This window comes from Vidua macroura, chromosome 9 (genome assembly GCF_024509145.1).
Source record: "Vidua macroura isolate BioBank_ID:100142 chromosome 9, ASM2450914v1, whole genome shotgun sequence".
Classification (NCBI taxonomy): Eukaryota; Metazoa; Chordata; class Aves; order Passeriformes; family Viduidae; genus Vidua; species Vidua macroura.
Genome location: NC_071579.1, coordinates 31,699,599 through 31,724,369, shown reverse-complemented (window position 1 = coordinate 31,724,369; position 24,771 = coordinate 31,699,599). Strand labels below are relative to the sequence as shown.

Sequence of the window (24,771 nt, the reverse complement as noted above, 5' to 3'; positions counted from 1 at the left end):
GGGGCATGCAGGACAAGACATTTTCTAAAAATCCTTCCCAAAGGCACCACTGGGAGCAAATCCTTGCTCCCCACCCCGAGCAACAACCCCTCAGAGCATCAAACACAGCCGATATCCCGGCAGTGGGATATTCCCACTGCATCCACCTGGAAATTCACAGAATCACAGAATCCCTGGGTTGGAAGAGACCTTCAAGATCATGGAGTCCAGCCCAGCCCCAGCACCTCAGCTAAACCCTGGCACCCAGTGCCACATCCAGGCTTTTTAAACACATCCAGGGATGGTGACTGCACCACCTCCCTGGGCAGCCATTCCAGAACTTTATCACCTTTCTGGAAAAGCTTTTTCCTGATATCCAGCCTGAATTTCCCCTGGCACAGCTTGAGCCTGTGTGCTCTGGCTCTGTCAGTGCTGCCTGGAGACAGAGCCCAAGCCCAGCTGAGCACAGCCACCTTTCAGGAGCTGTGGAGAGTGCTGAGGTCAGCCTGAGTCTCCTTTTCTCCAGGCTGAGCACCCCCAGCTCCCTCAGTGGTTCCTCACAGGGTTTGTGTTCCAGCCCGTCTCCAGCCTCGTTGTCCCCTCTGGATGTGCTCCAGCATCTCAACGTCCTTCCCAAACTGAGGGGCCAGGACTGGACACAGCCCTCGAGGTGTGGCCTCACCAGATGGGATCCAAAAACCCCCACAAAGTCTGGCTGTGCAGGGGGAACCGGAGGTGCCAACCAGCAGAGGAGCCTCGGGCCAGTCTCGTAGGGAAGGCACAAGAAAGGGCTTGGCACTGGGATCATCATTCCTTGGAGAAGGAAAGCCCCACTTCCCAAATGCACAAATTCCAGCTGGGCTTAGCCTGGAGCCCACGCCAGAGCAGGGGATGTGGCTCAGGGGTCTGCCACAGCACCACACTTTCCTCCTCATTTTTCATCTCTCCTTTTCCCTCTGTCCCTCTGCATCTGTATCCTTGATTCTTCAGGATGAAAAATCAGGAATAAACAGGGAGGTGTCCTGGGTCCCCAGGCTCAGCTGGGATGTGGGAATGTGAGTCCATCTGAGCAGCAACAACAACAAAACATCCTCATTTCTAATGGTCTGAAGGTCATGTGGGTGGAACTGGGGCTCTTGGTTCCCTCCACTCTTCCCTCATGAATCCATAGATCCTTCTCTTCATGGCTTCAGGGAATAAATTAATTTTTACACTCATGTTTTCACTAAAAAAGTATAAACTATTATAAGCATTGCAATTATTGTCCAGAAACCTGAGAGACAAATCCACTTGCTGTGGGACAACTCCACCCCAAACCTGCCTTTTCAGCTCCTGCCTCAAAAGTCATTTTTATAAACATTTCATTTGCACAAATGAGCTGATAATAACAGAGAAAAAAAAATCCACTTTATGGAGCTATGGATCCGGCCATAAGCAGCAGACCAGCTTAATTTGCCTTATTTTTCCCTACAAAAGGTGGAAAATGCAGCTGTGGAATAGCCAGGGATCCCAGAACATGACAGCATCACCACACCTCCTTCCACACAGGGACAAACTGCCCCACGTTCATCAAGCACGTGGATCTTGCCACCAGAAGAAAAAAAAAAACAAACAAAAACAACCAACCAAAAAAAACTAAAACAAAACCAAAAACCAACCCCAACAACAACAACAAAAACACCCAGAAACAAACCCAAATCCAGAAAGAAACCATAATTTCCCTTCTGGCATTCCATGCCATGAGTTCCAGACGCCAAACTCAGCAGATCTGCTCTCACTTCCCTGCACGAGAAGTTTATCTATTTTTATTTTCAAGTCAGGCTTAAATGTTTAGAGATCAATTGGGAAATCCAGCGTGTGGAAGTGAGACAGCTCCCTGCTGGGCTGTGGGGTGATCCTGGGGCAGTGCCACACTCCTGCATTCCCAGGATAATCCCACCCCAGCTCCAGACCATTCACACCACCAGAACCAAGCCCAAGAATTCCAATACAAGGTCAAGATTCCAAGGCACAGGAAAAGCCCCAGATGTGCAGAGCTGGTGCTGGACTGAGCGAGGGGCAGGGAGGAAGCACGGAGCAGGGGGAATGTGGAGCTGGAATATTCATGCTGAGGGATAAGGCTGTCCCTGCTGTCCTCAGCTCTTCCCAGAGCTCCCAGCGAGCCCCTGAGAAAGGAAACCCAAACAGGGATTTTGGCTGGAAACAGCAAAATTGTCCTGAGCACCAGGAGGAAGCAGCTCCTGCACGACCCCTCCTGGGTCTAAACTGGGAGATGCCATTGGAGCAGGGACATCAAAGTGGGAATTGTCAGAGTGGGGACCTTGGAAAAAGGAGGAAAAGAAGGATCCAACCCCCCAGTCCCCACCTTGATCCCTGCCTTCTGCTGCTGCTCAGCCATCACTGTCACCAGGATGGGTTTGCTCCATGATCCCAAGCAGCCCATGCCAGCCAGTGCCACCCTGGGCCATTTTGCAACCAGGCAGTGCCACCTTGGGCCACTCCCCAGCCTGCCAGTGCCACCCTGGGCCATTCTCCAGCCAGGCAGTGCCACCCTGGGCCATTCCACAGCCAGGCAGTGCCACCTTGGGCCACTCCCCAGCCAGCCAGTGCCACCCTGGGCCATTTTGCAACTAGACAGTGCCACCCTGGGCCATTTTCCAAGTAGGCAGTGCCACCTTGGGCCACTTCTGAGCTCCCCAGCCAGCCAGTGCCACCCTGGGCCATTCCCAGTCAGGCAGTGCCATCCTGGGCCACTCCTGAGCTCCCCAGCCAGCCAGTGCCACCCTAGGCCACTCCCAGTCAGGCAGTGCCACTCTGGGCCACTCCCCAGCCAGGCAGTGCCACCCTGGGCCATTCCCCAGCCAGCCAGTGCCACCTTGGGCCACTCCCCAGCCAGGCAGTGCCATCCTGGGCCATTCCCCAGCCAGCCAGTGCCATCCTGGGCCATTCCCCAGCCAGCCAGTGCCATCCTGGGCCACTCCCCAGCCAGGCAGTGCCACCCTGGGCCATTCCCCAGCCAGGCAGTGCCACCCTGGGCCATTCCACAGCCAGCCAGTGCCACCCTGGGCCACTCCCCAGCCAGGCAGTGCCACCTTGGGCCACTCCTGAGCTCCCCACCCAGGCAGTGGCACCCTGGGCCATTCCACAGCCAGCCAGTGCCACCTTGGGCCATTTTGCAACTAGACAGTGCCACCCTGGGCCATTTTCCAAGTAGGCAGTGCCACCTTGGGCCACTTCTGAGCTCCCCAGCCAGCCAGTGCCACCCTGGGCCACTCCCCAGTCAGGCAGTGCCACCCTGGGCCACTCCCCAGCCAGCCAGTGCCACCCTGGGCCACTCCCAGTCAGGCAGTGCCACCCTGGGCCACTCCCCAGTCAGCCAGTGCCACCCTGGGCCACTCCCCAGCCAGGCAGTGCCATCCTGGGCCACTCCCCAGTCAGGCAGTGCCACCCCGGCCATGTCCTTTGCAGCAGGGGCTTTGCACTGGGAATCCCGCACGGAGCCATCCCCCAGCTCTGCCTGCAGGCACCACAGCAGCTCCCAGGTGCTTCCTTGGGATCTGCGGGAATGCCTCCCCGCGGCAGGCAAGCCCCTGCTTTCCCTCCTGCTGTTAAAAGGAAAATGTTGGGCTCCGTGCCCGCGGATTGAAGCTGCCCCCAAAGCCTCGGGGGGTTCTCCTCTCTGGGATGTGACACTGCTCGGAGAAGGCGCCATCGGCCCCTCCCTGCATCCTCCCCAGCGCCCCTGATCCACGAGGGACCCCAAAACCTCCAGCACCTCCAGCCGAGCACCCCAGCAGCAAAACCTGGCGCAGCTCGGGGCGGTGCCAGCGCATTCCCGGAGCCCTTCCTGCCCGAAACCGGGGAGGAGGAGCGGACGCGGCGCCCTTTGGGTTTTTCAGCACAGCCAGCCCGCTCCGGGAGCGAGCGGGGACAGCGGGAGAAGCCCTGGCTGGCAGAGTCAGGTTCCTCGGCAGTGCAAGCGGCTCCGCTCCCTGGTTTTCACCTCCGTCTGGGAATATTCACAGTGTTCCTTTGGGCTTTTGGTTTGCTTGGGTCGGATTTTTTTTTTTTTTTTTTTTTTAATGAAATCAACGAGAAAAAAAAAATTAGATCAGCGGGACAAATGGCACAAATCAAATCAAAACGATTCCGGTCGGACTGGCGATGTCATCTAATTAGGCATAGCATTCCGCACGGGAAGCTGGGCTGGATGGAGCCTGGAAAGCTGGATTGGATGGAGCCTGGAAAGCTGGATTGGATGGAGCCTTGGAAGGGAACCCCGGGAGCGAGAGAGCGAGGGGAGCGAGTGGTTACCGGGTGTGCTTTGCACTACTTACCTTCGAAAGTCAAATAAAACTTTCCTCTGTCAAACCAAACGAGGGAAGGCTGTTCATTCTCTGTATGGCCAGGAGTTGAAGCGGGATGGGAAAGGTTAAGGAGAGGGAGAGAGAAGGACACAGTGTGAGTCACAGAGCAGGTCATTAATGTCGCTACGGGGAGGGGGCGAGGCGCTGCAGGGCGGTCACACGTGCAGGGACACCCGGCCGCTGGCTCGGGGGACAGAAAGCGGGAAGCAAAGCTATGGAAGCCCAGATGGAAGAGTCGTTCTGCCCGCTGGGTGAGCGGTTTGGAGGGGTGCTCTCGCTTTTTTTTTTTTTTTTTTTGGCCACCGTAGAAGAGGTTTGTCGGCTCATGCGCTCCGGGTTCTGCCTGCGCGGAGCTCAGCATTCCCGGCGGGATGCTGCTCCGCGTGCCACCCCGCAGTGACACTCAGGGACAGTGACACGTGGCTGCTCGCCCTCTCATCTCAGGACACGACACTTGCGGAGAACCGGACACACGCACACAGAGCAGCGGATCCTAGCTGGAGCCTTCCCCTTCCCTTCACAGCCAGCTCCCTGCGCTCCCACCGCCTCCAAAGGCGCCGCGCTGGAATAACTCGGGATGTGAGGGCGGGAGGGGCAAACAGCTTTTAGAGCTGCTAAATGAACCTTTTGGAATTCGGGAGGCGCCAACCTTCCGCCTCCAAGTCCTTTGAGTCACTGAGAAACTGTCATGCAAGGTGCTGCGAGCGGTGGGTGCCGCTCCGAAGGCGGAATTCTTGGAAAACTCCCTGCTAGTACAGTACCTGCCGGCGTTTCACTGCGCCTTTCAAACGCGGGCAGTTTGTCAACAAAAGCATCATCCTCTGATAACACAAGCAGAAGAAACGCAAAGGAAAGAAAGAAAGAAAGAAATAAAGAAAAACAACACAAAAAGAATGAAAACACGGATCCCAAGTGAAACCAAGCAGCGCACTTGTATCAACGCAGAGACAGACGGAGGGGCACCGACACGGGAAGCAAACAGCTCCTTGCTGTGCCAGGAATTGTCCAGACTGACATGCAGCCAACGAGGAAAGCACACCAGAACAGCACGGAGGACACGGGGATGGAACAGCCCTGCCCGTGCTCCCGGACAAACCCCGTGGGACTTTGCCACGGGGAACGGGAGACGGGGAATGTGGTGGAGCCCGACTCCAGCCCCAGCTGGATTGGGGTGTCCCAGCCCCCCGGGACCTGCAGCGGTCCCTGATCCCAGACCTGCCCATCCCTGCACACCTCCCAGCCCAGCTTCTCCTCTTTTGGGAATTGGAAGTCGTCCCTCCTCTGCTGTGGGTTTTCCTGGATGCTCACCCAGCACCAGTGGCCACCCTTGCCTTGGTGGGGACAAGGAGACGCTTTCCCACTGCAGCCCCCAGACCCCGTCTGTCTCTGCCTGTCCCCATCCAGCTTTTCCCGAGGTTTAGGTTGGATGCCAGCAGAAAAGGTTCCTCATCCAGAGGGTGCTGGCACTGCCCAGGCTCCCCAGGGAATGGGCACGGCCCGAGGCTGCCAGAGCAGCTCCAGGAGCGTTTGGACAGCGCTGCCAGGGACGCCCAGGGTGGGAATGCTGGGTACCTGTGCAGGGCAGGAGTTGGATCAATGATCCCTGTGGGTCCCTTCCCACTCAGCATAATCTATGCATGGAGCTGGAAGTGCAACACCTACAAAATCTGGGATGCTCCTCCTGGCTGCCCTGTTTGGAGTTCCCTGGTCAGGGGTGACCCCAGAGCCCCGATTTTGGATCTCCTCCAAGGAAAGCTCCATGGAGGGTGTGGGAGCCCAGCTTCTCCCCCCAGCCCAGCGACCTCATCCCCTCTGCTCAGCACAGGGAGGTCACTAAATCATCAAACAGCAGCTTTGGATCCCAAAAATATGTGAGAGAAGAAAAGAAACCCAAAACGAGAGCCTGAGGGAGCTGGGGTGGCAGAGCTCAGCTCGCTCCCATCGCCCTTCCCAGCCTCCCGCAGCCCCTGGGACTGTCCCTGTCCTCAGCCTGGCTGTCCCCTCCCCTAACGCCGTGTCCCTGTGGCCACCGTGCCCTCTGGCACCGCTAAGGCCACTGCCAGTGCCACCAGCGGCGGCCTGGTGACATTTTTTCCAGCCAGGTGCTGTGACAGTGACCGGCAGCCGGAACAGGCACGAGCACCCGCAACACCTGAGAGTGAAGTGACAACGGGACGGAGACGCGGTCGAGACTCCAGCAAAGCCACGGGGAGGGCTCGGCCGGCACCGGCACCTTCCGGCCACGGCGGGCGGGGCTGGTGGCAGTGCCACCGCTCCCCGCGGGGACAGCGGTGACAAACGCTGCAGCCGAGCGCACGGGAACTCCCGCCAGGCCGGGTTTTCCAGAGGGTTGGGAAGAAAAGACAAAGGAGGGAGGTGATGCTGGGAGGAGATGGAGCCGCAGGAAGCGAGGGGCGAGGGGCTGGCAGCCAGGGATGGAGGAGGAGGAGCGCCGGCAGCAGGGACAGGGGACAGGAGGGGACAGAGGGGATGGAGGGGGAGGCGTGGGGGGACCCAGCGCCTGGAGCTGGGAGCTGCCAGCCAGACTCGATTCCCAATCCTCATCTCAGCCCCGGGGTTTTGGCAAACACCACTTTCCCCAGGACGCCCCTCCGAAAGGAAACTGCAGCGTTTGGTTCTGCCCTAAGGACGTGCCAAGCGGCTGGGAAGAGCCACTTCCTTTTCCAAGACCCCTTTTCTGTTACTGCTTTAAGGGCAAGTGTGAATTTAAGACATTCCAAGAGATTTAATATCCTTGGATCCCAAGGTCTGGCTTCCAGCCCCACTCCCCTCCAGGCACAAGCATCCCCTGCAAAAAAAAAATATATATATTTTGCCCCAATTTACAGCCCAGAACCACATTTACTGTTACAATTCCCTTGACTTTCACCAAACATCCATTTCCCACAACATCTGGAAAAACTTCCCTCGCAGCATCACCCTCCTGATCCGTCACGCCCCTCAAATCCCTTTTAGCATTTCAAACCCTGATGAATCCGAATTTCAAATCCTAACGAATCCGACCCCAAGGAATGATCTAGCGAATGAAAAAGCCTCAGGAATAGGAAAGGTGAAAGAACAGCAGTGCTGTGTTGTTTACCGACGGTGGGAGTGGTGGCTGCACTCAGGGAATTGGTGGAAGATATGGAAGAAGTACTTTCAGCACGGGCTAAAGGTGCTATCGGAGGAGGGCTGGAGGAGTGGATGGGAGGGCTAAAAGGCCTGGACTGGAGAGAAACATAAAATAACACAAAGTTAAAGAAAATCCACACAGAAACATTTGCATCAAACAAATAAAATTTTGTCTGGACCCTCCTGACTGCTCTGCTGGTGCCCCAGAGGAAAAATTGGAATGACTTGAGTTGTTTTAGTACCAATGGCATTTTAGCTTGGAGCTGGGAAAACAGATTATCCCCACCACTGTGGGGGTGGGTGTTGAGATTCCCACCCATCCACGCCGAGGGTGGGAGCTCCAGGGGCCGTGGGACGGATGGAATGGGCTGGGCATTGGGAAGGGAGCAGTGCCCACCAGGTGCCAGCTCCCCAGGCCCTTAGGGATCCTTTGGGGGTCGTTTTACACCCTCAGCATCAACCCCCAAACCCTCACGCCTTACCTGAAGCAGCCTGGGGTGGCACACAGGACAGCCCTGCGCCGGGCACCGCTCCTGGGAGGCTGGAACTGCTCTGCTCTGCCCCCAAACCCTTCCCGGGGGCACATTCCCACCTCAGCCCATTCCCTGCCCTCGCCGCGACTGAGGATTGTGCTTGGCATCCCCAGGCTGGCAGAGCGGAGCTGGCACAGCCCTTCCCACGGGGGGAATGCACAAATCCTCGGGGAGCCCAGCCCGCCCCGGTGACCGCGGGTCGCTCGCTCCGCTGTCCCTTTCCCGACTGGGAATGCCCCCTGCCACCCCCTGCCCCGGCCCTGCCGTGCCCCCAGCCCCTCCCCACGTACCACGTCGCTGACGGGGGGTTTGCCGGGGGGCAGCTTGGGCCGGGACGGGGGCCGGGGCGGCGGCGGCGGGGGGGGTGCCACACGTGGCCAGCGGCGTTGCGGGGCGAGCCGGGGACGAGGAACCTGCAACAAACGGGAGCCGTGAGTGCCCCGCGGGCTCTGCCCCCCCGCTGCTGCCCACCCCAGAGCCCCAGGAGCTCCCCGTGGTGGTGGCACTGCCCAGCAGCTGTGCGTGGAACATTCCAGGATGGCTGATGCCCGTGGGACCTGCTCGGCGCCCGGTTCCCTCCGCAAAATTGCCATCGGAGGAGTCGTACAGCTTTCCCAAAAAATGCGGGCAGGAAGGATGGGATGATGGATGAAACACTGCTCCAGGGGTGGCACGACTGGGAATTAGGGGTCCTCGTCACGGGGCAAAGCTTTGGCTCAGCAAAGGAGGGGAAGAGTGGAAGAGGAAGGCTCTGGGATTTGCTGGGAGCACAACGCAGCTCCCAACCTGCTGGAAGAGGCTCCCGAAGAAGGGGAGCTGAGCTCGGGGCTCACACAGACCCTGGCCCTGCCGCAGAGGGGGATTTCTGTGACCAAATGGGAATTCCAACAGGTGCCTCGCAGGAGATCCAGGAGCCTGCTTTGCTCCACACACAGGAATTCCTTCCAGGAGAAGCCCAGCAAGAGCTGGAGCTGTACAGAGCGGGCACCAGGACGTGAAGGGCAGCAGGAATGGGAGGGAACCCAGAGCTCAGGGCCAGGGTAGCTGAGTCAGTGTTTGTCACCAGCTTCCACAGAGCTCAGCAGCTCCGTGGCTCAGACTGATGAGATGGCAACTTAATAATTTTCCCACTTACAAGAGAATAATTTCCTGAGTTCTTTGGGTGATAGCTCAGATTAAGCAAAGATCAGAGCAGGATTTATAGAAACAAGAAGAGGTGAAGGAGAGCAGGCTCAGACAAGAGAGGGCCTGGCGTAAATGGAGTAAATTCCAGTCATTCCTCTGCACAACTCCAAACTTCAAGCCACTTTTATTTCAAAGCCTCATTTGGGAACCAAAGTTTGAATTTTTCCTTCCTTATCCCAAGAAAGGCTTGACAAAATAGGAAATATTGAGGGAAAATTGCAGGACTGAGTGCCACAGGATGGAGCCTTGTAGGGAGGGTTCTGTGGCCACCAGGTAGCCAAAGCCTGGCCGGATGGTGGCTTCCATCCAGGGAATGGATATTTCCTACACCAGAAACTGACAGCGTGTGGAAACCAGCATGGAATCAGAAATCTGCTGGAATGCTGGCCTTGGAGCAACGTGGGGTGGTGGAAGGGGGTTGGAACAAGACGAGCTTTGGGATCCCTTCCAACCCAGCCCTTCCACCGTGACCCTGCACAGGTCCCCAGCCCTGCCTTGGTGCCACCCACGGGCTCCAAAGGCAGGAGGAGATCCTGGGGTGGCTCTGCTCCACAGCACCCAAAAACCAGCCTTGGAAAGGTGGGAGGGCTGGGACAGGTGCTGGATCTGTGCCGCACGCCCTGCTGCAGCTTTTGGAGGATTTGCACCATTTTTGTGCGGCTGTGCCCACACTTTCATTCCCCAGCTTGCTGCCCAGACTGAGACAGGAGAAATTCCTGGGCCAGGGATGTGGATCTTCAGGGACAGGCTTCTCCATCCATGCAGCCCCACGGGGGGAGGGAGCCCTGGCGCGTCTCCATCCCGCGCTCAGCTGGGAACGGGCTGGAGGGCGGTGCAGGATGAATCCTGGTGTTTCCTGCTCCTGGAAGCTCCTGGAGAAGTTCCAGCTCCAGCTGGACACCGCAGCCCCCACAGGGACCCCGCCCACCCCCCGAGCCAGCACAGAAAAGCCACCAGCACTGAAGCAAAGCCACACCTGCAGCACCAGCCACACTCAGGGGACCCTCCTGGAGGCGACGAATCCCCCGGGCAGTGACACGAATTCCGAGCTCCCACGAGGAGGGTGGCAGGGGTCAGACACGGAGCTGGGGGGCTGCACACACACCCCACCACCAGTGCAGGTTCCTCAAGGCTCTGATTCCCCCAAAAATCACCTTTGGTGGATGCAGGATGGGAGCACGGGGCTGAGCTGGGCTCAGGCTGCAGCTCCTCAAGCAAGGAGTGCGAGTAAACCGAGCCTCCCCCGGCTCGTTTGCCTTAATGAACATTTATAATTAAGCAGGTGAAGGCAGGCAGAGCCAGCAGCTTCTCCCGGGGGAGAGGCTCACTCTGAACACATCTCCCCATCCACACCCAGAGCCAGGAAGAGCCAAGCACCATTCCCACCTGGGAATTACCGGGATGAGAGGATGTGAGCAAAAAAACCAAAAAAACCCAACCCTGCATCTGAGGCTCGCTCAGACGATTTACCTGAACCACTTCTATCCCCACAGAGGACACCACCGCGGCAACAACAACAACAACAACAACAACCCCGCGCCCAGCTGGGGCTGGGGAGGGCTCCGGGGAGCTTTGGGAAAGGCTCCCAGCCCCAGGGCAGCAGAGGGAAGGAAGGAAGGACACGGGAGGCGCAGGACACACGCTGGCAGCAGGGCACGGCCGGGCGGGACACAGCCAGGCGGGAGGGTCACCACGGCCACACGGCAGCACACCCGAGCTCACAGCACGTACCGCTGGTGCTTCCCGTGCTGGCGCCCGGTCCGGGGGACGACACCACCGCGCGGTAGGTGGGCGGCGGAGGGGGCGGCGGGGTGGCTCTTTGGCCCGGCCCAAAATCTTTGGGAGAGGCGACCGGCTCGGAGGAATCATCCTTAAGGTGGGGCTGCTCGGGAAGCTTCTTGGGAGCGTCTTCCAGCTGCAGCGGCGAGGGCAGCGGGCGGGGAGGCTCGGCCGGAGCGCTGGCCGGGCTGCCCGCGGCCGCCGGCGGGGACGGCGCTTTGTCCCGGGGCGACAATTCCGGAGGCGCGCTTTCCGGGGATTGATCGGAAAAATTGACCCACTTGTCTTCTGCGGTGGCAGCAGCAGATTTGGGGGACGGCACGGGGCCAAAAATGCTGTCCAAGTCATTGATGGACGGGAGTTTGTCCCGTTTGGGCTCTGCTGCTGCCTGGTCCCCTCCTGTGGTCAGAGGAGGTTTATTTTACACCGGGCGTTAAGCGAGGGCCGCGCTACTCTCTACGGGCTCTACTTCTACGGCAGAGGCTCTAAAACCATCTATATTTATATAATTCATGGGCAAGAACGTTTCCACCACAGCCAAGTGTGACATGGAATGAATCCCGCGGGATCCAAAGGCTGGAGAAAGGAGCATGCACCACGAGCCAGCACTCACAGCCAAGAATCCCCAATTCCCCCCGAATTTACAGCCTTTTTTTGTCCTCTAAACCACATCACGTCCTTATCAGCGACTCTGATTTATCAGCAGGTATCAAAGGTGTGCACTCAGCGCTCTGGCACGCCCCTCTCTCTCTATATATATATTTATAAACACTCAGGTATAAATATATATATTTAGACATGCTGGTTGGACACTGCTGGAGTCTGGGCATGCAGCACAGGATGCACACGGGCAGTGTATTCCAGCCACAGGGAATGCAGTCCAGCCACAAGCACGAACAGGTCGGGATTTCAGGGCACAGATGGGGATTTCAGGGCACAGATGGGGATTTCAGGGCACAGATGGGGATTTCAGGGCACAGATGGGGATTTCAGGGCTCTGCTCACTGAGCCACCACACACCAACATTCCCACCTGACTCCAGAACCACCACAGATCCACAAACCAAGCATTTCACATCCAGGGAAGGGAGAGCCTAACACTAAATGCCCTCTGGGATCCTCGTGGCAGCATCACCCCATCCCCGCTCCTCTGTTTTGGGGCTCCATCCATGGTTCTACATTTAGGGTGGGGGGGGATAAAATTGCTGAACCAGACAAAAAACCAGACCTCAGCCACTTGCTTTACACATACACAAGGCACAGCCCAGCAAATGATCGGGCATTTGCTGCTGGGGATGGATGGATGGATGGACATGGACACCCTGCCAGCCTGGCTGCTCCCACCAGCAGGAAAATCGGGATCTGGGAGCACAGATGAGGTGGTGATGGACAGAGCAGGGGGCTCCTCGTGGCACAGGGGTTTCACCCCGAGGGGCTCTGGCTGGCCCCTCTCCCAGGCTCTGCCTTCCCTGCTCAGGTCCTGCTTTTCCACCAGCCAGCACCATGAATTATATGCTTGGAAGCACCTGATGTCCTCTGCCTGCATCCAACACCTTTCCATCCCTGCCCTCGGGCTGTCCCTCATTCCCAGCACCGTTTCCCTTCCCTGCCCTGAGCTGCGGGACCAGGGGGGCTTTTCCCACCTCTCAGCAGGGATTTGGGGGCAGGGAATGCAGGAGCAGCTCCCCTGGCACAGGCAGACCCTGCACACCTCTGGTTTCCTCAGCACAGGCCGTGCAGGGCTGCTCCAGGCAGGAGCAGGGCTCTGGAATTGGGAATGTATCCCAGCTTCCAGCAGTGCTAGTCCTGCACTGCATTCCCAGAGTGACTGCTCCAAAGGCAGGGATGGTGTAAGGAACACGAATTTCACCGGGGTGAGACCGACTTGGGAGGCAAAACCATCTTTGTGCTGCTTCTACTGCAGCATCCACTGTGACACCACCGAGCTGGGGCTGCCCCTGCGTCCCTGGCAGTGCCCAAGGCCAGGCTGGACGGGGCTTGGAGCAGCCTGGCACAGTGGGAGACGGGAAATGGATGGGGCACAAATTCCTCCCAACCCAGCCCAGTCCGGAATTCTCTGAATTCCAAGGGAAGAGGATGCACGGGGACCAAATCCGTGCCCAGAATGCAGCCATGGGGACGTGTCTCCCCAGAGCTGGGGATGGGATCTGTCCCTTCCCAGGGCTGGAGATGGGATCTGTCCCTTCCCAGAACTGGGGATGGGATCTGTCCCTTCCCAGGGCTGGGGATGGCCCTGTCCCCTTCCCAGGGCTGGGGATGGCACTGTCCCACCCCCAGTGCCACCTCCCAGCGCTGGGGATGGCACTGTCCCACCCCCAGTGCCACCTCCCAGAGCTGGGGATGGCCCTGTCCCACCCCCAGTGCCACCTCCCAGAGCTGGGGATGGCCCTGTCCCACCCCCAGTGCCACCTCCCAGCGCTGGGGATGGCACTGTCCCCTTCCCAGAGCTGGGGATGGCACTGTCCCACCCCCAGCGCCACCTCCCAGAGCTGGGGCTGGCGCTGTCCCCTTCCCAGGGCTGGGGCTGGCCCTGTCCCACCCCCAGCGCCACCTCCCAGGGCTGGGGCTGGCGCTGTCCCCCCGGTGCCACCTCCCGGAGCCGTTACCGATGCCCGGGGGCAGGGGGGAGCCGGTGCGCGGCGGCGTCGCCGGGATGTTCTTCGGGGGGAGCGGCGGAGGGGCTGAAACAGAGCACAGAGAGGGGGAAAGTTCAGCTGGAGAGCAGCAGGAGGCGCGGCACATCCCGTGGGATGTCAAAGCCTGGGATCACCGCCGGGAGAAGGGGATAAGGCAGGGATGAGCTCCACGCCCCGGCCTTGGGCACTGCCAGGGATCCAGGAGCAGCCACAGCTCCTCTGGGAATTCATCCCATCCCTCCCCACCCTCACAAGGAGGAATTCTCCCCAACAGTCCAGGAATTCTTCCCCATACCCCATCCATCCCTGCCCTCTGGCAGTTTCTGTTGGGTTTGGTGGAATTTCCCCCCTTTTTGAACATCTCAGCCTTCGCTCCTGTTTCAACCCCCGAAATTGGCATTTTAATTAACCCTGGATCCTCCGAGGCACGGAGCTGCCTCCACCTTCCTCCCGTGCCCATCCCCCGTGGATCCGGGATGGGGAATGCTGGGGCTAATTAACAGCGGCTAATTAACCAGCTGTGCTTTACAGGGGCATTTCTGCAGAGGAAATGGCTCCGCAGCTGCCCCGGGCAGAGGGAAAGCTGCAATAAAAACCCCGGATTTGGGCTGTGCTGCTCTCCCTGATGTTATCCTGGAAAAGCCGGTGCTTCCAGCTTTTCCAGCCAAGTAACCACGGCACGAACATGCAGGATCAGGATCCATCCCACCCCTGCATCCCTTGTCAATCCCACTCCCTCCTCCACCCCACACTGCTGTCACCCAAGCCAAACAAAGGGAAAAAAAAAAAAAAAAACCCTTTAATTTAAAATATTGTGGAGCTGCACAGCCCGGGTGAGGACAGCTCAAATCTTTGACCCGATTTCTGGATATATTAATTTATTTTCATGGTCACTTACTTCCAGTTGGAAAAGGTCTTGGAAGTTTTGGGGACTCTACGTTTGTGTTGATGGGCTGGACTGACCCCCATATCTCAGGCTGGTCCAGAGCAGCTGAAAAAATCAAAAATAAACATTTGAAAGCAATGAAAAACCCAAATGTTTTCTTCCCATCACCCAAACACACAGACGAGACACTGAGGCTCTGGGAAAAGAGGGCCCAGACAGTGAGAGAAACCTCATTAATTAAAGACAGGGGGTTCTGTAATGGTGGATAATTAAAATCCTGTCTGATTTTGAAGCAGGACGTGCAATTAGTTTGACACTTATGCTGCTTGACAAACAAAACAATGCCAGGGATGGATTTGGAGGCTTATTATGGGGAGGAAAACATTGTATTGATGGCCAAAGTGGTCTGGAATTTTAGGATATGCAAACAAAAAAACCCCATCAGGTAGTAAAATGAAAAGATAATTGTATTCCCAGGGAATAAAGGGGGAGGAAAAAAAAAAAAGATATTTTTGTATATAATTTAGATTTCTTGGAGTTTTTGTGCGGAGAACTGCTTGCAAACATTGCTTTGGTTAAAAGAATTAATTGGAGGCGTTAATGACAGGACATAACGAGGCTATGAGGGCAGTGGCCCTCCAGGAGGAGGAGGAAGAGGAGGAGGAGAAGATGATCTCTGGGAAGAACCCGCTGCAGGGCATGGATGGGGTTGGTTTTGGGGAAAACGAGTCTTGCAAGGTTCCTGTGCTTTGGGAAATCGGGGAAAATCAGCTTTGGAAGGAAGCAAAGTGTCCCTGTGTTAAAGGAAGGGAAAAAATGACATTTTTGAGATGGCATTTCCTGGGCATGGAGGGGTGCAAGGTTTGTCCAGCAGCCGCCTCCAGAATCCTGGATGGAGTTAAACCCCCCTGCTCCAGGGGGAAGGTTTGACTGGAAAATCCTGAGTTTTTATATTCTTGAGCCCTTCCCTGCCAGGATCTCTCCCAGACCTCATAATTAACTAATTGACTTCAGCACTCGCTCTGTTCCACGCAGCCCGAATTAACCCCGGACGTGGCCACCCGTCCTTCAACCCCTGCTGGGCTCCTTCCTCCTCCAGCAGGAGGGCTGGGAGCCTGGGAATCGGGGAATTGTCCCGCTTGGAAAAGCCCCCGGAGCCCATGGACCTGCCAGTTCCACCCCTGACCTTGTCCCCAAGTGCCACCTCCACACAGGTGTGAAATCCCTCCAGGAACGGGGACTCCACCCCTGCCAGGCCTGGAGAACCTTCCCATGGCCCTGCCAGGAGGTGCCACCGTGGCCCTAAAGTCACCGTGGCCCCAAAGCTCCACTGTCACGGCCCCAAAGCTCCACTGTCACAGCCCCAAAGCTCCACTGTCACGGCCCCAAAGCTCCACTGTCACGGCCCCAAAGCTCCACTGTCACGGCCCCAAAGCTCCACTGTCACGGCCCCAAACTCGACTGTCACGGCCCCAAAGCTCCACTGTCACAGCCCCAAAGCTCCACTGTCACGGCCCCAAAGCTCCACCGTCACGGCCCCAAATTCCCTCTGTCACTAAACTCACTCACCACGGCCCCAAAGTCACTCACCACGGCCCCAAGCTCGCCCTGTCACTAAACCCACTCACCACAGCCCCAAACTCCCTTGCCCAGACCCCAAACTCACTCACCAGGTCCCCAAATTTGGGGACAGGCTGGGTACCCTGTCCCCAAACTCACCACGGCCCCAAACTCGCCCAACCTCGGCCTCAAACTCACCAGGTCCCCCAACGCCCTTGGCCCGGCCCCAAAGTCACTTGCCGTGCCCCAAAGTCACCTGCCATGCCCCAAAAGCCCTCACCTTGCCCCCAAATGCCCTCACCATGCCCCAAAGTCACTTGCCATGCCCCAAAAGCCCTCGCCATGGCACAAAAAGCCCTCACCCCAGCCCCAAAAAGCCCTCGGCCTGGCCCCAAAAAGCCCTCGGCCTGGCCCAAAAGTCACTTGCCATGCCCCAAAAGCCCTCACCTTGGCCCCAGATGCCCTCGCCATGCCCCAAACGCCCTCAGCCTGGCCCCAAATGCCCTCACCTTGGCCCCACACGCCCTCGGCCTGGCCCCAAAGTCTCTTGCCATTCCCTAAAGTCACTTGCCATGCCCCAAATGCCCTCGCCCCGGCCCCAAAGTCTCTTGCCATTCCCCAAAAACCCTCACCTTGGCCCCAGAAGCCCTTGGCCTGGCCCCAGAGTCACTTGCCATGCCCCAAAAAGCCCTTGCCATGCCCCAAAAAGCCCTCACCCCAGCCCCAAAATCACTCGCCATGCCCCAGAAGCCCTCGCCCTGACCCAAAAGTCACTTGCCATGCCCCAAACGCCCTCGGCCCGGCCCCAAATGCCCTCACCTTGGCCCAAAGTCACTTGCCATGCCCCAAATGCCTGCCCTCGCCCCAGCCCCAAAGTCTCTTGCCATTCCCCAAAAGCCCTCACCTTGGCCCCAAAAGCCCTCACCATGCCTCAAACGCCCTCGGCCTGGCCCCAAAGTCACTTGCCATGCCCCAAATGCCCTCACCATGCCCCAAAAGCCCTCGCCATGCCCCAAAAGCCCTCGCCATGCCCCAAATGCCCTCGCCATGCCCCAAATGCCCTCGCCATGCCCCAAATGCCCTCACCTTGGCCCCAAAAGCCCTCACCATGCCCCAAAAAGCCCTCGCCGTGCCCCAAAAGCCCTCGCCGTGCCCCAAATGCCCTCACCGTGCCCCAAAAAGCCCTCGCCGTGCCCCAAATGCCCTCGCCGTGCCCCAAATGCCCTCGCCGTGCCCCAAATGCCCTCGCCATGCCCCAAAAGCCCTCGCCATGCCCCAAAAGCCCTCGCCATGCCCCAAAAGCCCTCGCCGTGCCCCAAAAGCCCTCGCCGTGCCCCAAAAGCCCTCGCCGTGCCCCAAAAGCCCTCACCTTGGCCCCAAATGCCCTCACCATGCCCCAAAAAGCCCTCACCTTGGCCCCAAAAGCCCTCACCTTGGCCCCAAAAGCCCTCACCATGCCCCAAAGTCCCTCGCCGTGCCCCAAACTCACCGTCCAGCTTGTGCTCCTCGAAGGCCGACTCCAGCGGGGGCCCGAAGAGCGGGGCCAGCGCCGCCGGATCCTCCCCGGGCCTCTTGCTGCGGGGCGAGAGGAGCACGGGGCAGCCGTGAGGGGCAGGTTTGTGTTCCCACCCCGTCTTTGAGGCAAGCACAAATATTTTCCAGGACTTTTTTTTTTTTTTTTTTACCCCAGACCAGCGAGGAGCTGGCCAAACTCGGCGTTCCAGGTGGGAAAAAGGGGAAGGAGAGCGGCAGCACCACAAGCCTGTGGTGCCACAGCGGCTGCTGGGACACTGAGTTATTTTAGGATTAGCCAAAACTTCACAGAAAAGGATTAAAAAACAATAAATACTTGACACCTGGGCCATGCTCTGGTGCAACACACCTTGAGTCGACCCCTGGAGCTGCACAGGGCACATTCCCAGTGAGATCTGGCTTTATTCCATAAAAACTTGCACGTTTGCTGTCCTAAATCAATACCTTCCCCCCAAAGCTCAGCCAGCTCCCTACGGATCAGGCTCAAGGTGGCTTCCAGCAGGGAATGTCCTTGGAGATTTTGCTGGAGAGCAGGGGTGGGCACTGAGCATCCCAACCAGCCCCTCAATCCTGCCAAAATCCCGGAATGGTTTTGGGTGGAAAAACCTTAAATCCCACCCAGTGGGACACCTGCCATGGCAGGGACACCTCCCACTGTCCCAGGCTGCTCCAAATCCCAGTGTCCAGCCTGGCCTTGGGCACTGCCAGGGATCCAGCTGCTCTGGGAATTCCATCCCAGCCCCTTCCAGGGAACAATTCCTTCCCAAAATCCCATCGAAGCCCTCCAGCTCCCCATCAAGCACAGTGCAGGTGGGAATGTCCCAAAGCCACGCTGGGATGAGGAGCCTGAGCCGGGGATAATCCCAGCTCTGCACTGACCTGCCGGGGTCTGGCGTGGGCGTGGAGCGCCGGGGCCGCGTGATCTCCTCACCTGGGACAGGACAGACGTGGATGAGAGCCATCCCCACTCCAGAGCGTCCCCCCAGCCCCCAGACCCCGTGCTGGCAGCGGGGGGGGGTCACACCTGGTGTCCCACCCACCCTGCTGTGCAGAGATCCTGGCAGGAAAAACCTGCTTTAATTCCGATTTATTTCCGTACAGAGCCCGATCAGGGAAGTGCACGGCTGCAGGTGTCCCAGGGATGTCCCCCCCTCACCTTCTCCAGGGAAAACTTTTGGCAGCTGCCAGCTCTGCCAGGACCATTTTAAACCAGATTTAAGTCACTCCTTTTCCCACCCCTGCTCCCCAAACCCCCTCCCTCAGGTGCAATGAGTGCTGCTTTTACAGACTCCGGGGGATACTTACTGGATAAATTCCTTTTAATCGTCCCCTGGAAGGAGAAACACAGGAATAAGTGGGATGCACAGGGACATGGGTGCGTGGCAGTTGTCACCCCAGGGGCAAAGCCCAGCAGAGGTGGCAGGAGGGGACATTTCCTGCAGGAGCCTGAGCTCCGGGGAGCAGAAAACCCTACAGAAAATCCCCGAGCCGCATGGAGCCGCCGCTGGCCGCTCTGCTGTCCCCAGTGCCACATGCCCAGGGGCTGTAAACCCCTCCGGGAGCGGGGACTGTCCCCTGCCACGGGCAGCTGTGCCAATGGCTCGTGGGGCAAAAGCCAAACCCTCCCCACCACGGGAGCGGGGACATCCCAGGGGCAGGGTGGGACCTCCAGGGATTGCCACCACCGAGGTCCCGCCGTCACCGGGGGGACACCAGGGGTGTGTGGCACCACTGGCAGCTGTCCCCACGCCCTGTGCCCTCCCCGGAGCCCAGCATGGCCAGGACCCCTCCATGACCCCATTCCCATTCCCAGGTTCTTACCGGGCTGCGCCGCTGCGGTCAGCGAGAGGGGGAGAGAAGAGACACCTGGTCAGAGAGTGACACGTCAGCACCCCAAGGTCCCCAGCTGTCACCCTGGGAGAGCCCCCCAGGGGCACCCAAATCCTGGGAAATGGGGGGGATTTCCCCACTGGAAGCTGAGCTCTCTTGGAGAAACCCCAGTGGCACCAGAATTGGGTTTCCTGCCTTCTCCTCCCTTTGGATGTGCCACAATCCAGGTAAAGCCTTGCACACCTTGTCCAAATTCTTGGACCCAAACTACACCCCCAAATCACGCTCAGAGCCAAGCCCAGCTCTAATTTTACACATTCTATTTTAAAACGCTCTAAGTCAGCGATAAAGGAAATTAAACTTCATTCTAGGAGGGCAGGATTTGTTATTTGCTTCTGGCATTTCAGCTCTAGAGACAGGACAAGAGCACACACAAAGCTGGCTTAAAATACTCCAGGAGATAAAAATTGCATTTCTTACCGGACTTTTCCTCTAAAAGAAGGCAGAGGGAGGAAAAAAAAAAAAAAAAAAGAAGGAATGAGAAGGTGAGGGATTTTTTTTTTATAAAGAGGAATCAAAGATTGGTGTCGGGTTAAAGGCAAAGCAGAGGGACAGGAGTGCTCCAGCTTCACCCCTCACGTGGGAGACTGGAAGGAGAGGGAGCATTTGGAAATAGAAAAGTTGTGTCTGAGCCATTTATGGAAAGAATTCCATTGTTTTATCATGACAGGCTCTGCTGGCCGCTCCCAGCTTCATTCCCAGTCAAGGCACCAGAACTCCCAGTCCAGAGGGCTGGGAATGACAGTGACTGTGGACACAGCATCTGGCACTGGTGCCCAGAGCAGCTGTGGCTGCCCCTGCATCCCTGGCAGTGCCCCAGGCCAGGCTGGAGCAGCCTGGCACAGTGGGAGATGTCCCTGCCCATGGAATGGGATGGGATTTTAGGTCCCTCCAGCCCAATCCATGGGATTTATGATCTCCCTCCCAGCAGGGACGTGGAGCCAGAGCACGGTTTTGTGGCTGGTTTGGGAGAGAAGAGGAGCCCAGGACAAGGGCAGGGACCTGGCAGCAAATCCTGGAGTTCCTGTGGATGCCAGATTCCTGCAGGCAGCTCCTGCCCGGGGCTCTGGTGCTTTCCTGGCCCGTGCCAGGATTCAGCTCCGTCCCCCCCAGCCCATCTGCTCCCTTTGGCTGCCCACGCCGGGATTGGGATCCTCCTGCCCAGCCTGGCAGGGGCTTTTCCCTGAGCACATGCCATGGGAGGCTCCAGCTCCAGCCCCAGGGATCCCCTCCAACCCAGCACCCCAATCCCTCAGCTCATCCCACACTGGGCCCCCTCCTCAGCCCTTCCCAAAGCCCCCAGCCTCAGCAGGAAAAACACCACGGAAAAAAGAAGAGACAAAAATCATATCTGGTAAAATGCACCTTCCACGAGAATTTGGTTTTTCCTAATGTTGTTATTATCATCAATATTAAGTTGTTCATTTTGAGGTTGGGTTTTCCCCCCTTCTTTTTTTTGTGCTTCCCAAAGCATCCAACTGCCATTTGTAATCCTGGAATGCCAACAAACAGAAACTCCCTGGCTGGGAAGCAGAAACAAAGCACAAGGATTTTGTTTGGCTTTGGCTTGGAGAGTCACTCACACCTCACATCCAGGTTATTTATAAATCATGGGAAGCTTTGTCTGGGAAGTCACTTGAGCCCACACTAAAAGCTCCTGAAAGCCCAGAATCCAATCTTTTCATGGCTGAACAGCTTGGGATGAGCCATCAGGAATCTTAACAAGCCTTAGGAAAAGCAGAGGGGGATGGACTAAGGAAAAATGACCTTTCCTTCTGGGATTCACCTCCAGGGTGAGGAACATCCCTCGAAAACCCCATGGAAAACCCCACAGATGCTTTCCTTGGCTTGCGAGTCAGGGCAAAACCCCGAATGATGATGGTTGAAAATTCCCCTTGATTGAAATTCCTCTTTTTCCTCATTGAAAAATGAGGATAAAAGGGGGAAAAAAAAAAAATCAGGGAATAATACATCCTGATCTCTTTTATGAGCAGGAACGGGAATTTTTGAGACGTGTTGAACTGGAAACATCATTTCAATACATCTGAGCAACAGCTGCAGCCACAGCCCGAAATAAGGACACCCAAGCCAAGTGGAACATCAGCTCCCGCCGAGTTTGGGATGATCCCAGTGGATCACCGGCGCCGCAGGGCAGCTGGTTTGTAGCTGCCAGACAAATTCGGTCAGATCACACCCCCAAACTCCAGCAGCTTCGAGGTAAAACAAATCCCCAGACAAGGCAAGGATAGGTTGGATTCAAACCTACCCAGGGGACCCTGAGCCAGCCCCGTCTGATCCTAAATGCAAACACAGCTCTGCCTAAGGGCCTGGGGGCACAGAGATCCCGACCCATCAGGAATAGGGATTATTGAATCCCCTACACCCACAGGGATTTTGAATCCCCTACACCCATAGGAATTTTGAATCCCCTATGAAAGGGGCTGCCATAATAAACTTTTGGCTGGATAATTAACCCCAACAAGCAAATGGAGCAGAGCTGATCCCAGTGAGAGCCCCCGGGAGCGCTCGTGCATTTTGGGACCATTTTGGTTCCTCTTGGCTGCAGCCCTGGCTGGGCTCTGGTGCTGCCCAAGGTGGATCCATGGAGGAGATCCTTTCCATAAATCCCTGCTTTATTCTGTGACTCTGCCCAGCCTCTGCTCTAGGGGAGACCCCACAAGGCACCAAAGTGACCAAATTCATGTGGGAGCTGCAAACCAGCAGCTGGGGGGAAAAAAAAGGCTGGGGGGGAAAAAAAAGGCTGGGGGGAAAAAAAAACTGGGGAAAAAAAAACTGGGGAAAAAAAAACTGGGGAAAAAAAACTGGGGAAAAAAAAGGCTGGGGAAAAAAAAGGCTGGGGAAAAAAAAGGCTGGGGAAAAAAAAGGCTGGGGAAAAAAAAGGCTGGGGAAAAAAAAACTGGGGAAAAAAAAAACTGGGGAAAAAAAAAACTGGGGAAAAAAAAAACTGGGGAAAAAAAAAACTGGGGAAAAAAAAAAACTGGGGAAAAAACAACTGGGGAAAAAAAACTGGGGAAAAAAAAAACTGGGGAAGGACTGACCACGGGGGATGGAGAAAGTGCAATGTTGCCCACGGAGGCCTTGAGCTCGTCCACGGTGGCCGCGCTGCGCAGGACGTCCTTGGCCTGCAGGGGCTTGATCTTGATGTTGAATTTCTTGTGCGCCTCCTCCTCCTCCTCCGACTCGCTCGAGGAGTAGAAGTGCTTTCCTTTGGTAGGTAGAGCACAGTTAAGGAATTTCCCTGCCTCGGTGCTCCGAGTCTCGCCGGAGAATCTGGGGATCTGGCGGTCCCCGAAATGCTGACCCCAAAAGGGGGCAGGAAATCCTGTGCTGGGCAGGAAAATCCTGTGCTGCATCCCTGTGCAGCTGCTGCTCTCAGGACACGCCCAGCCCGGGGGCTGTATCCCTGGCTGGATTTCATGGAATCGCTCAGGTTGGAAAAGCCCTGTGGGACAATCGGGTCCAGCCATCCCCCGCTGCTGCCCCGTGTCCCCACATCCACATCCACAGGGATCTTAAATCCCTCCAGGGACAGGGACTCCAATGCCTGGCCAGCCTTTTCCATGAAGGAATTTTCCCAATATCCAACCTAAAGCTCCCCTGGAATTTGAGGCCTTTCCCCCTCCTCCTGTCCCGGCCCCACCTGGCTCCACACTCCTCCTCAAGAACCAGCAGCTCCTCCCTGATCCTCCTTTTCTCCGGGATAATCCCGGACGTTTTGGTCTCCTTGGAGCATCCCATGGGATGTTCCCCCACTCCTCATTTCACAAATGCCTCAAGTAATTCCCTCGGGAATTCGGCTTTATCTGTGCAGAACCAGCTCCAAATGAAGACCAGGAGGTGGAAATAAATAATTATAATTAACAATAAATAATGACAGCAATGAAATACAAAGAGCCAGTGGCCTGCCTGTGAAGGCCAGCTCCTGCTGCAGGCTGTAACCCAAGAGGCAAAGCCAAAACCAAAGGATATATCCTGGTTCCTCGGGTCGGATGCTGTAGCCCTCCTCATCCAGCTCAGGTGAGTTCTGGATAGGGAACAAAAAAAAAAAAAAATTAAAAAAACCCAAAAAAAACCCACAAAAAAACCAAAACAAAAAACCACAAAAAACCCCAAAAACAAAAAACCCAAAAAAACAAAACAAAACAAAAAAATCCAACCAAAACAAACAAACAAACAAACAAAAAAAAAAAAAACCAAAAAAACCAAACCAACCAAAAAAAAAACAACCAGGAAAATGAGGAACGTTAATTCCTGGGACGGGAAAGGATGTCCTGCACAGCCCAACCCCCATTCCACGATTCATCCTGCAGAAGGAAAGGTTTCAATCCTTGTTTAGAATTCAAAGTTTTCTCCGGCCAAACTGCAACATCCCAGGGGCCAGGACAGAGCTCTCCCGAGCCACCTCATTCCTGGGAATTCTGGCTGGCATGAAGGGATGGAACTGGGGTCTGGACCGAGCTGGTTTCACCCAAAAAGCCCAAAATGAGTGTGGGAAGAGCCTGGGATTCCCGTGGGATGCAGCTGGAGGCAGGGAAGCTCCAGGGGACACTTACGTATCTGTCCCAGTCGATCTCCGCATAAAATCCATTTGGGGCTCCGTTGGTTTTCTTCTGGAAAGGAAAATTCCCATGGTGTAAGTGGAGGAAGCAGGAGCACAGCACATCCCATAGCGGATGCTGCTGCTGTTATTCCACACCCACATCAGAAATCCAGCAGCATTCCCCATCTCCGGAACTCTCCCATCCCACAAAGGAGGTTTTTTTTTGAATATTCCTTAGGTGGACATCCAACATTCCTTAGGGGAAAGTGAGGAAAGGGCCGTTTCTCCCCGTGCTGGGATCTTCCAGCCCTGGGGAAGCTCCCAGTGCCAGTCAAGCAGGGAAACTTCTCAGGAGATCTTTCCTGGGAGATAAAACCCCTTCCCCAAGAAAGGGCAATCCCAAGAAGGCTTCAGATCCCGTTATCCCGCATGCCAGGCGTTGTGAATTCGGGATGGAGCAGTGGGATGAGTCCATGCCATGAAACACCAACACACACAGGAACTGCTGCTTGGGATCCAGGGAATTCCCAAATTCCAGTGTGGAAGAGGCTCCGGGCATCCACCACCTCTGGAACCCTTTCCTGGCTGGCTCTGGGCACCCAAACCCATCCAAAGTCCCATGGCCACCACGATTTTGGGCACCTAAGCGGGATAATCCCATGGGATAGCTCCCTTGAGCTTCCAGAGGGACCATTCCCACCCCAGCTCCC

General features: G+C 56.7%; 1 protein-coding gene across 1 annotated transcript in view; it reads right to left on the bottom strand.

Moving 5' to 3' along the window:
- SGIP1 (SH3GL interacting endocytic adaptor 1) overlaps nt 1–24,771 on the bottom strand; it is a 54,088-nt gene that overhangs the window by 10,142 nt on the left and 19,175 nt on the right. The window contains 14 exon segments of the mRNA XM_053985424.1: nt 7,447–7,573; nt 8,302–8,380; nt 8,382–8,424; nt 10,928–11,374; nt 13,602–13,676; nt 14,530–14,622; nt 17,567–17,652; nt 18,490–18,541; nt 18,916–18,940; nt 19,432–19,443; nt 19,921–19,932; nt 22,560–22,735; nt 23,491–23,545; nt 24,075–24,131. Coding sequence (XP_053841399.1) covers nt 7,447–7,573; nt 8,302–8,380; nt 8,382–8,424; nt 10,928–11,374; nt 13,602–13,676; nt 14,530–14,622; nt 17,567–17,652; nt 18,490–18,541; nt 18,916–18,940; nt 19,432–19,443; nt 19,921–19,932; nt 22,560–22,735; nt 23,491–23,545; nt 24,075–24,131 — 1,339 coding nt within the window.